The following is a 13221-nucleotide window of genomic DNA, read 5'->3' on the forward strand; positions in this document are numbered from 1 at the left end:
GCAAATCCACTTCTGCCCTTCCCAGAAACTGTTTTGCTGTGGTTCTGCTTCATCCTTGAGGTCCTACATGTGTCCCAAAACACAGTGGCTTGGGTATACTCAAGCTGATAACTGCTGAACAAAAAGCCATGAGTATTTTTAGGGAACTACTGATGTATATGTATATGTGTAAACATGTAGCATAGTTCCTTAGAGATTTTCACAGCTCTTAATTAGGGATATATATATATATATATAGGGTTTATGGCAGTCTGTGTGTTTTTAAGTGCATCATCTGGGAACTGCCTCTATTGCAACCACCCTCCCCATGCCCCTCCCCCCTTGTCCCTCCCTCCTACCACCTTCCTTGTGTCAAAAGCGATTTGGTTGTAAAAACAATAGAAATACCAAGTCACTTGCTTATTGCTCCCAGGTCAAGTCCAAGTTTAGTCACTCACATCAGACTTGGGAGTGCATCACTCTAGTCAAGTTCCCAACACTGTGCTAATGATGTCAGAATGAAAACAGAAAGTTTGCAAACTCTGACATAAAAAGAAAAAGACTCCTGTGTATGTGCTGTTTTGCCATTTTAAACTTAAATCATAACTCCAGTAGTAAAATGGACTATACTTCTGATGCTTTCATCCTAAACACATTAACTTGGGAATGAGCACCACTTTGTTGTAGATAAAAATAGCACGTTTTTAAAGTGAGAATAATAAAAGTATAAATTCACATCCATGCTACTGCTTATGAATAATTCTAACATCCATCCTGAAAATGTGCTGCACATGCTACAGAAATGCCTGATTGTAGTTCACCAAGCAGCCAATTTAATTTAGGAGAAATGTAGACTCTGATGTCACCAAGCAACAGTATTACTTGCATTTTTGTTCAGTGGAATGGTGCCTTTGTAACTGCCTGGGATGAAAAGCAGGCTGCATTACTAGCAAATGATTGAAACGGAGGCAGATTTTAGAAGGGTAAAAGCAATCTACCCTCCGACCCCCGCTGTTAGATAGATGCAGGCTCTCTGACAAAGGGTATGAACGTATGTGTTGGAAAACTTGCTACTGAAACCAAACCATGGGTACATGCAAAATCATGGATTGCTATTACATTAGCAAGTACCATACCTGTGCAGTTCCTCATTTCCCATCATTTCCCCTTGGCTTCTCTTAGTTGCTTTCATGGAAATCATAGTTTGCCATTATATTTAAACCAGCAACCTAGCAACAGCAGTTGGGGGAGCTCCCATGAACCAGAATTTGCTAGTACCTGCATCTTACAATTTCCATCAAAGCAGAAATAAGTCATTACAGTGGACATGTGAGGAAAAAGTTGGGAGCAAAATAAGCAAAGTCTTACTTAAAGTTCATTCTAAGTTCATGAAACTTTTAAAACCTCACTTAATTTTGTATGTGGGCAAACACTTTCAGGATTTGTGCTGGGAAAATTAACTTGTATGTAACAAATAGGGTCCTGCATTTGTCTCCCTGATGCTGTCAGTTAAGAGTAAAGGACAGAAGAAATATTAAACCTAAATTTCAAACACGATATCCACTTCCTACTTCAACATATAGTTTATTTTTAAAATGCTATAAATAGTATGGAAACATTTGGCATCTGTCATATATACCTCTCTATATCCTCATATACAGCATTATGGATTAAATATGTTTTCAGTCTATTTTGGGGGGTAAAATATATATTACATGGCATGCTAGATGTAAAAAAATTTCTAGTGCTTTAAAAACAAACAAACAAAAACTATGCATTATCTCTTTAGACCAGCTTGAAAAACAATTGCCATCAGGTCATTTAGAGCAGATAAAACATATATATGGAACTAAACAGTGCCTTTCGGTTTATATACCTAAGTTATGGATGATAATCGTGGTGGGAATAAAATAATACATTACAAATCCTACTGGCTGTTGAAATAATTTTGCTGAAAAGACTAGTTTGCAAGAGGAAGCAGTAAGTTTAAAGCAATTCTAACAGAATGCAAAGTGAACTTTTCTTTTCAAAGAACAAGACTGATGGTTACCCATGCCACAGTCAAAAGGCTTAAAACACACTGAATGTTTGCAGTGGGGTTTTTGCTGACTCTTGACACTACCCAGCTTCTGTACATAGACACATTTACATAGATTCCCGGATATTTTGGCCGGCCACAGCCATAGCCATAGCTGGTGATTCCTATCAGATAGTACTTCTTATTTTGGAAACCACACATCAAAGGACCACCACTGTCTCCCTGGAAAATAAAAGGAGGCAATTTGAGTATTGCTCGTGATATTCTGAAAATCTACCATGCAGGGCTGTATTCACATGCAGTGGTAAGCCAGTTTTCCAAGAATCCTTCTTTACCAAGGACATGCTGCATACTAGTGCAGGGAGCCCTTTTACATCCTCTTAACTTTTCCCACAAGCAGGTGTACCTAAGCTAACCAAGAATGAAAATGTTTACCATGTTTGGACTAGGGTTCTTGGGTGACTGAACATCTTAAAAGCCAGTATCACACACCAGTGTTTCTTTTTGGCTTATAAATCCTTTGTTCTTTGTTTAAAAACACCTTTGTTCTGGCTGACACAATAAGTTTTTCATTCCTGTTTATTTTAGCAGTGCGTTCTAGATGTTAATTAGGCATGAACGGGTTGCAAGCACTAATGCATGCTGTTTTACCATCAGCCAGGTTTCTTCAGAGGATTCAGAGGATTGCACTTACAGTTGCAAAAGTACAGCCATTGTGATCTACTAACTCTAACGTATGCCTATCATGATACTTTTTATAAAATTACTGATTGCTAGAAAATAGGGGTGTCTGTAGAAGGCCTTAACTGGATAGATCTGCTTGCACTACACTACCTACAGCTAGGCACTTGCAACATCATTGTCATCTTCCTCCTCATCATCACACTTTTATACTGCCCCATAGCCCATTCGACTCTCTGGGCGGTTTACAGATTTAAAAATATACATGAGAACAACAAAATAATCATTTGGGGAAGCGATAAACAACAGCAAATGGACAAGGCCAGGAGTCCCAGCCCTGAACGGTGCCAAAACAGCATCAAACAGGTAATGCCCTTTGGCACTGCTCCTCAGTGCCCACCCAAAGATTCTGCCCAAATATGTCAAGCCCCAAAAAAGTCTCCAGGGGTGGGGGCAGGTGCAGGTGCAGTTGCAGTGAATATGGTGTGACACCAGTCTCTCTCCCTAGCCCCATCTGCTCTCTCCAGGAGGTGTGGGGCGGGGGAGTTGTTTACAAGAAAATTGCACATCAAAGTATTTTTTCTGTTCATGTAGCTTTCACTACACTTACAGCTTTATTCTCCAGAACCTAGATTATCTCCTAATAGTGTTCAGACTTGGTGAAACAATAGCTTAAGAATTCTGTCAGTGTTTTCATTGGAAATCTTAATATTTGCTTTTTATTAAAATATACTCTGCACAGTGCCAGTTATACACTTAGAAAAGGGTTCTTTGATTCCACATTTCTTTTCTCAATTTTACCAGTGATTCAGAGACTTAAGTCCTAAAGCTGAAAGTGAGAACCTTTGTTGTAGCTGATTGTAGTATGAAGGCCCTAAATAGGTGGCCAGTAACTGTTAATTTAGCTGAAGGTAATCACTACATTAGATTTATTCAGGTTGACAAATGTGGCCCAAATCCAAATGTTTTATAACTTTCTAAAATAATGGCCATTCTATCCTATCCTATGCTTTTCTGGCTTCCAGAAAAGGTATGACAAGTTACATTAGTACTTTCTAGAGATATTTGTGTGTATATTTATTTGTTTTCTTCAAAACTCCCAGTTGGTTCCAGCTTGTGTAAGTTGCCTAGTTTATTATTTAATCTTGCCAACTGTAAGGGCTAGAGCAGTGATGGCGAGCCTATGCCACTCATGCCCCAAGGGGCAGGCAGAGCCCTCTCTGTGGGCACTGGATTGCCCCAGCAGCCATGTGCATATTCGGAAAGATTAAGGGCGCCAGGCCAGGACTCCTGAGCTTCCGAAATACACTCAGGTAGGAAATACACTCAGATGCCTTTTTCAGAGCAGGCCAAAAGCTGGTGGTCAGTGGAACATTGCCTCCTTGTGCTGGTGGTCAGCAAATTCAAGAGGAACCCCAGCTGAAAATCACTGCCATAGATTGTTGATTTAGGGAATATCCAATTCTTTAGTGTTGACTAATATTGTTAGCTATTTTTGGTACAGGGATAGATTTTTATAGGGTGCTTCATTTGTTTTAATTTCATGTTTTTTGTAGTCTTGAACACCAAAAAATGACTACAGCAGAAAAAGCAAAACTGAAAACAGATAGTGGAAGATCATTCCAAGAGGCTTGGACAGAGTGACTGAATGCAGTGGGAAAGCATTATGTATTCTGTGTAGTGAAAGTGTTGTGTGTCGCACATCAAGTGTCAGACAGCACTTTGACACCAACCACAAAAGTGTTGCTGAACTTGGTGAAACTGAAAGAGTTTCTTGAAGGGAAATTGAGGAAATATTCCCAGTATCACAGTTTTTGCAACTATCTTTCTAAAACAAATCATCTGACAGCTGACAGCTTTCAAATTTAACTGTGCATAGGAAAACATGGAAAGCCCCTCTCTGATGGGGATATTATCAAAATGGCCCTGTCTGGGAGTAATGCCCTTTTTCATGATTTCCCAAACAAGGGTAAAATCATGCAACACATCTCTGAAATGCCACTTAGCAGAAGTACTGTTAAAGATCGAGGCCTGCGCATGGCAAGTGATGTTAGTGAGCAGCTCACCACCGTCTTACAAAAGGCAGCCTGTTACTCCATGTGCTTGGATGAAAGCACAGATATAAATAAGCATGCAAGGCTAGCAGTAATTTTGCATAATACTGTTGGTGACATCATGCGAGAAGAGCTGGTGAAACTGGTGACTTTGCCTGGAAGAACACAAGGGATGGATATCTACAATGCTGCGGTGGAGGCTTTTTTGTCACAAGACAGAAGACCAGAAAAAGTGGTTTCAATTACTAGTGACGGGGCACCTTGCATGGTGGGGGCAACATCTGGTTTCATACAGTTCTTTGTTAAAGAAGCAAAACATCCAGTCATTCAGTATCATTATATTATACATCAAGAAACTCTTTGCGCCAGGGAAAGTAGCAAAAAATTAGACAATATCTTCAGAAATGTCACAAAAATGGTGAATTACATCATGGCTCGTGCTCTTAATTTTCAACAGTTTCAAGCACTTCTTGAGGAGGTTCCGGCACAGTATAATACTTTGCTTATGTACAAAAATGTCCAGTGGCTGAGCAGGGGACGAGTCCTGGAGAGAGTTGTAGCCTGATTGGATGAAATTAGGCTGTTTATGAATGAAAAGGGGCAGGAATATCCACGGCTCACTGATACGGCCTGGCTTAACAACCTTATGTTCTTTACAGATTTTACACTACACTTCAATGTACTGAACAAAAAACTACAAGGTGTAGGGAAAACAGCAGAAAGGATGTTTTGTGATATCAAAACATTTGGGAGAAAACTGCAGGTTTTTGAAAGAGACCTTGAAGGTGGGCAGCTGGAATATTTTCCAACTCTAAAAATGCATTTAGAAAATTCTACAACATTTGCAGACAATCCTACAAGCCATCAGGAAACCTACAAGGAATTTTCTAGCATTGTAGCAGCTGCAAAGGAGAATTTTATTAACAGATTTTTACAGTTCTGTAAGATGGAGACAACCCTGTGTTTTCTTACTTCTCCAGATAAGGCCAGATTTGAAGAACTTGATCTTTCCTGCTTACACTGGTTAGATCTTGAAAATCTGGAAATGGAGCTATTGGAATTTCAAGAAATCTCTATCTGGAAAAATAAAGTCTATGACCTGCGTGCAACACTTGAGAAGACAGAGTGAAGGGATGACAAAGGACAGCACAGTTGGTAGTTCTGAAAATGAAATCCTTAAAGTGGGGAATTCTCTGCCAAATAATTTTAAGTCAATGAAAGCACTTGGGATTGCTTTCCTTACTTTGTCTGGATCGTCTTATGCTTGTGAGCAGCTGTTTTCAGCTTTGAATTATATCACATCTGATACAAGAAACAAACTAACAGATGACCTGAGTGCTGCATGTGTTGCTCTCAAACTAGCCAAGTATGAGCCGAGGTTTGACAAATTATCAGCATGCATACAGCAGCAGATATCACATTAATTGTGCAAAAGCATTTCAATAAAAAGCTGTTTGTATCATTGAAAGCTCTGTTACTGTGTTTTTCTTTTAAGACAAAAGATGTTAATTTAGGAGTTGTTTTTTCTAAACTAAAACCTCAGTATTCAGATTTTATTGCAGCGTTGGCACTTTGCGATAAATAAGTGGGTTTTGAGTTGCAGTTTGGGCATTCAGTCTCTAAAAGGCTCGCCATCACTGAGCTAGAGTCATTGCTACACAAATGCAGATACTTTCATAACTTGGCTTACTCAGTCTGACCTCACTGTTCATGATCATGCAAGGCTCTTCCTTAAGGGAAGCTCCTTATTAATTTATTTACCCTTCAGATAGCTGTCCGATGCTAAATCATTTGCAAATAATTGTAATATGTGATTTCTTGGGATTTGGGTGTAAATGTGAGAAGAGGCAGAAAAGAAGACCAAAATCATTGGTCTAATGATTTGGAAGGATGGCTGGGTCACAGTATCTAACCACCCTGTAAGGTGCACTGGTCCACAAACCCACAATATACTGCTATGACACTATTCCACCCCTGGGGTACAGGGGCAGGAAGTCAGAAATGGGGAGGAAACATGCCTCTCATACAGACTCAAAAATAATAATTAGCCCTACTTTTTCTTTTCTAGTTAATGGTCTCCCCAAAACAGAGTTGGTCAACAAAACAGCTCCAGTCAGTTAGTCTACCAGGAGGGAAAACAAAACACCCAATTTTTAATTTCCCTTTTTATTCCCCTACCTTGGCAAGAGATCCTTGATTTTCCTGCTATCTCCCTAGGTATGTACTACCTGGGGTCTCATTGCAGCTGTAGACAGGCACACACAGTTTGGCCTCAGCAATCTGGCAAGGCCTCAGCAGTCATTCACTGAATTGTTCACTGTTACTATGACTGAGATCAGTATCTCTTGGCATAAATTCCATACTTTTATACCCAATTAAATCAATGGGATCTATTAATCATGATTAATTATTCTGGATCCAATCCATTAACAATAGCAATAGTTTTTCTGTCTCAACTGTAATTACACACACACTCACAATCTTATATATTTTATGCAAGAAAGATAATCGCTTGAATTTTACCTTCTCTTTTACAAATTTCCTAACAAACTTCGGTGTTCTGTGACTTCTCACTGTATAACACTATTTGACCTAGTAAGCACAACATTCGGTTTTGAGAGAGAGAGAGAGAGATGAGAAATAATTATCTCCAGTTTACCTGGCAGCTATCAACATGCCCAGTTTCAGAGCCAGCACAAAGATTGTTCTGTGATATCGTCCCTGCATACCAGTCCATTTTGTTACAGATTTCTAGAGGGAAAATTTCTATTTCAGCCTCCTGTAATAGATAACTGGGTGTACCTGAAAAGAAAACATAAGATAGTGCTGGAGTATTACAGAATATTTAGCATTCTGAAACAAGCAATATGAAAACATGCTGGATATTGGTAGTTCTTTATTCAGTACAACTCTCTGAGGCATCAGGCTCACACACCCTGTGCACTGTAGAGTTATCTACATTTGTTGGCAGAACAAGGCTCAAGAATACTGCCATGGACTTAAGAGTTGTCACAAATTCTAGTTTATTTATTTATTTAAAACTTTTGTATGCCGTCCCTTATGCATGGCATCTTGGGATGGCTTACAATCATTAAAACAACAACAATAAAAGAGCAATAAATAACAATTAACCAAAAAATACAATTAAATAAATTAAATAAAAGCAACTGTTAAACATTAAAATTTAAATTAGTTTTTAAAATAACAGTTAAATAAAAAGGTTTTAACCTGGTACCGAAAAAAATATAAACTTGACACCAAGCACACCTCTCTGGGGAGCACATTCCATAATCTGGGCGCCACCACAGAGAAGATCCTCCTCCGAGTAGATATCCTTTTTATCTCCTTCAAGGAGGGTTCTCGGAGCAGGGCCTCTCTCACAGATCTTAAGGGCATATGAGGGCATATAAGGAAGGAGACATTCCTTCAGGTATCCTGGTCCCAAGCTGCGACAGTTAGTTAATCTTATTTATTTATTTTTCGATTTATATCCTGCCTTTTTCCTTCAAAGGGCTCAAGGCAGCTTACATCTCCTCCTCCATCTTTTCCCCACAACAACAACCCTGTGAGGTAGGTTGGGCTGAGAGTCTGTGACTGGCCCAAAGTCACCCAGTGGGCTCTATGGCTGAGCGGGGATTAAAACCCAGATCGTCTGAGTCCCAGTCCCATGCTCTTAACCACTACACTACACTGGCTCTAGTTGATAGCTAATGCCAACTACAGGTGAATACAGAGCTGTGTACAGGACTCCATTTATCCTCCATTCATCCTTCCCCTTTCATCTTTCCAGAAATGCAGCGATTTAGTCAGCAGTCTGAGTGGCTGTGTATAAAGATACACAGAGTTCAGACATCACTGTGATCAGATGTCACTGTGATCACTGTACTTTTTCTAGATGGACTGATTCAGTATTGTCCAGATGTTTACATTCCTGCATATTTCAAAAGGATTGTACACAGCATTTCCCATTTTCATTTTGCAAATTTTGGCTAGTTTCCATTTATAGTTTTCCTATCTAGTAATTGCAAAGTGAAGGACATTATCTATACCAGCTGTAGCTCTGAAGAAGTTCCTCCTCCATTCCAGGAACATGTTGGAAGCACAGTATGGCTTCAAAGCCTCTCCTGAAACACTTCCTTTTTGTGTTTTCCAACATCAGAGTACATGTGTGTTACATTCCTTTCCTCAGCAAGACTGCAAGATTGGGTCTTGTGTGAAGGCGCTCCCTCTATTCTCCAAGAAAGAAAAGCCTTGGGGTCCTTGGACTTGCTCACAGAGACCATAAAACTGCACCATTAATCTATGCTTTCTTGGATTAAAACAGCAAACAACTGGAATTGAGAGAACTTCAGTTGGCTAATTGCTAGTCAATAATGAATTCAGAAAAAGATTGAACTTTTATTGCAGATAGGTGGAAGCTTATCTGGAAATTTTGTCCCACTGATTAATTCCAAAAGAATGCTGAAAAAGCTGTTTTTTTAAAGTCTAATGCTTGGAAAAATGGGAGAGAACTATTTCACACAAATTGTTCAGGTCTAATTGTTTATCCAAAAAATATAATGTATGAATTCAACAAATTGTCCCAGTAGAGAACTAAGGTATACCCAACAGGGAACTAAGCCTGGCATGTACTCACTGATAAACCAGAATTTCCTTGTGTATTATGTATGAAAGGGCTCCAAATATACTTATGGCAAAGATGCTTTCTAAGGTTACTAAATTAATTATCATTCTACGTTTAAAGGAAAAGTAAAAGATTTACCATTCTCGCTTTGCATTCCCCATCCAGCTATGTAACATTTAGTGCCTTTGGCCAGAATTAGATATTTGTCAGGAATGCAGATGGGTTGGACATACTCATTGAACATGACAGACTTGCTTAGCTTGAACAAGGCAATATCATTTTCCTGGGACTCTCTGTCGTAGCGGGAATGGACCATGATTTTCGTAACCCGGCGTCGTATCGCATAGGTCTTGTGACTATACAGATGATGCAAACCAAACACAGCCCTCCAAATCTCTGGGTCCCTAGGACAGAATAAAATTCTTTCAGGAATCAAGTTTATGAAATAACTAGAATTTCAGAAAGAAGGGCTTGTGTCTGTACAAAACTAATTAAGTTTGCAACCAGACTCAGATTAAACAGGGAACAAAGAGCAGACTGCTGCAGGCAATGTGCTTTAGACATTTGCATTGTATTGTTCTCTTTCAAAATAATTTGATTATGCCTAGAGAACTTGTTTTTATGTGACATGTTAATATAAAAATGAGTAAACAACCTGCAAAACATATAGGTGCAGGTGGATAAATACAGAAGTAACACTTTTTAAAGCAGGTGCAATACATGTGCAACAACAATTCCATTTCAATATAAAATTTCTTCTCCAACAACTAACTTGAAATGGCATTGTGGCACCATCTTAAAGAAATACAGTAATGTATGTATTATTATCTGTATCATAATTGGTTTGATTTGATGGTGGCAGTTAACCCCAATTGACATTCTAGTTCTTTTCTATAACTGAAATATGGATGCCAGGTCAGATTGTCTGATGAAGCAGCATCACAAATACAAAAGCCAGGCCCCAAAGAACTGCCAAAGCCATTGTACACATTCACCAGGAGATTTGGGTTTGTGTTTCTTGAACAGCAGCTGCTCCATTTTGCAAAGAAAACCTTGATCTCAGTTTAGATTTTATTTATTTATTTATTAAAACATTTTTATGCCGCCCCATTCACCGAAGCCTCGGGGCGGCTTACAAACAATAAATAAAAGCAATTATAAAATAAATTGCAACACATATAAACATTAAAAATCCAAAAAATACAATATAAAATAAGCCGCCCTGGCCAGATAAGATCAAATAATATTAACAGTTAAAATGCAATAGTAGTTTGTGATTCTGCACTGGGGACCTGATGTTCAAAGAAAGAAAGAACCCCACTGGGCACGCCACACACTTACTTACAAACTGAGGAAGCCGTAATTTGAATGCAGAAGGAGACAAATATTACTCTTATTTGTATAAAAAATAGCCAAAATGTAGAGCTATAGTGTTGTGTTTCCAGAATAGGAGACATTTCATGCTACATGGAAAATTTGAATGAAGCTGCCTAAGGAGATTGAGATTTAGCATGTTCAAAGGAAAGCATCCTCACTGAGCATACTATATAGTTCCTCACACATCATGAAAGTTATAATTTGAATGAAGAATAATTCATAATAATTCAAATTTCTTGCCAACTTTGTTAAAAACCTGCTCCATGAAGACATTGCTTCTCCTCCCTCAGTTGTCAGCACCAATAGTCATTCTAGTAGAAAGGTTATCCTACCAGCTCAATTAAAGTAACTCATTTCCCCTTGATCCTTTTGTTGTCTGTCTTCTTAGATCATAGGTTTGAGGGCAGGGACAATCTTGTTTAATAGATTATATGTAACCAGCTCTGGGAAACTTTTTGGCATTAAAATAGTTCAAATAATAATAATAATTAAAATGGGCTATTTACTACTGTTATTATGTAAATCATCCAGAGAGACATGAGACTATTGCAATGGTATATAAAAGTGTTAAATAAATACTGCTCCAGGTAAGCAAGCTGCTTCTCTTCTCTATTAGAAATGGCATAGAAATGCTATAATAATAATAATAATAATAATAATAATAATAATAATAATATTTCTGTGAAGTCTCATATAAAGGCATTGTAACAAACATAAGTACTGGAGACAGAGAAGGTGCTTAAGATCCAGAATTTCATTGTTCTGAAAGAGATATCTGCACTAACATTTTACCATAAGTAGGAGGTGAAGCTAAACGGCTGAGCCCAGGTGGCATCTCAACAGATAACCAGCAATGTATGTCAGCAGAAACTGCGAAGGCTGTAAAAGCCCTGTTGGAGAGGGCCTGGCTTCCTCTTCAGCTGGATTGTGCCAATTGGTAAAAGAAGTGAGTAGTCAAGATTACCACCTCTTGGATGCACACCTTAACATGGTAAGGTGTTTGAGAGTGTCATGGAAGCCAAGAGCAATGCTCTCAGGAGGACAGGATAAGTCTCACTAGACCAGTCACCTACCAGGATCACCCAAGGCATTTTTACTTTTTATTTATTATTTATATATATTAAATAATTTAATACATATAATTAGATTGCTTTAATTATTATTTTTCAGTGCAGTGCAATGTAATGTAAGCTTCCCAGAGAGCTTCGTGGCTATGGGGTGCAGTATACAAGTGCCACAAATAAATAATGAATACTGGATGTATTATGGGTAATGTTTATTTCATACTAAATCAATGCTTAAGGTGTATTAGACTCTGAGTACTTTAAGCCATTTTAACTTCCTGTTCCCTTCCCATCCCCACAACAGAAGTGGGTTATTTAAAATCAAATATGACCTGTGTGCCTGAGTATGACTCAAGCCAGATTGTTCTCTTTCCAGGAAAATATGTTGTCTAATATCAGGTCCATGAGTGATGTCTTGAGTGAGCTTTGAGTTACTTTGTGAATTACAGAAATCAGGAAAAATCATAAAAATACATTCTTATATGTGTTGTTGTTAGTCGCAAAGTCATGTCCGACCCATCGCGACCCCATGGACAACACTTCTCCAGGCCTTCCTGTCCTCCAGCATCCCCAGGAGTCCACCTAAGCTCACATCGACTGCTTCAGTGGCTCCATCCAGCCACCCCATCCTCTGCCGTCCCTCTTCTTCTTTTGCCATCTATTGTTCCCACCATTAGGCTCTTCTCCAGGGCGTCCTTCCTTCTCATTAGGTGGCCAAAGTATTTGAGTTTCATCTTCAGTATCTGGCCTTCTAAAGAGCAGTCAGGGTTGATCTCCTCTAGGACTGACCGGTTTGATTGTCTTGTGGTCCAAGGGACTTGCAGCACCTCCAGCACCACAATTCAAAGGCCTCAGTCCTTCAGTGCTCAGCCTTCCTTATGATCCAGCTTTCACAGCCATACATTGCAACTGGGAAAACCATAGCCTTGACTATACGCACTTTTGTTGGCATGGTGATGTCTCTGCTTTTTAGTATGCTGTCTAGATTTGCCATAGCTTTCCTCCCCAGGAGCAAGCATCTTTTAATTTCTTGGCTGCAGTCCCTGTCTGCGGTGATCTTGGAGCCCAGGAAAATAAAATCTGTCACTACCTCCATTTCTTCCCCATCTATTTGCCAGGAAGTGAGAGTACCGGATGCCATGATCTTAGTTTTCTTAATGTTCAGTTTCAAGCCAACTTTTGCACTCTCTTCCTTCACCCGCATCAAAAGGCTCTTTAGTTCCTCTTCACTTTCTGCCATGAGAGTGGTATCATCTGCATATCTGCTGAGGTTGTTGATATTTCTCCCAGCAATCTTAATTCCAACTGGTGATTCATCTAGCTCCGCCTTTCTCATGATGTGCTCTGCATATAAGTTAAATAGGCAGGGCGACAGTATACAGCAAGGCTGTATACTGTCGCCCT

At 39.1% G+C, this 13221-nt stretch overlaps 1 protein-coding gene across 1 annotated transcript in view; it reads right to left on the minus strand.

Annotated features, from left to right (window-relative positions):
• Positions 1 to 1389: 1389 nt before the first annotated feature.
• LOC123019042 (transmembrane protease serine 12-like) overlaps positions 1390 to 13221 on the minus strand; it is a 31005-nt gene continuing 19173 nt past the window's right edge. The window contains exons 4-6 of the mRNA XM_044421481.1: positions 9515 to 9780; positions 7412 to 7554; positions 1390 to 2239 (exon numbers count right to left, since the gene is read on the minus strand). Of these exons, the coding sequence (XP_044277416.1) occupies positions 2006 to 2239; positions 7412 to 7554; positions 9515 to 9780 (643 nt within the window). The 3' untranslated portion in view covers positions 1390 to 2005. The remainder of the gene's footprint in view (positions 2240 to 7411; positions 7555 to 9514; positions 9781 to 13221) is intronic.

Source organism: Varanus komodoensis, unplaced genomic scaffold (genome assembly GCF_004798865.1).
Source record: "Varanus komodoensis strain SLA01 unplaced genomic scaffold, ASM479886v1 scaffold12, whole genome shotgun sequence".
Taxonomy (NCBI): domain Eukaryota; kingdom Metazoa; phylum Chordata; class Lepidosauria; order Squamata; family Varanidae; genus Varanus; species Varanus komodoensis.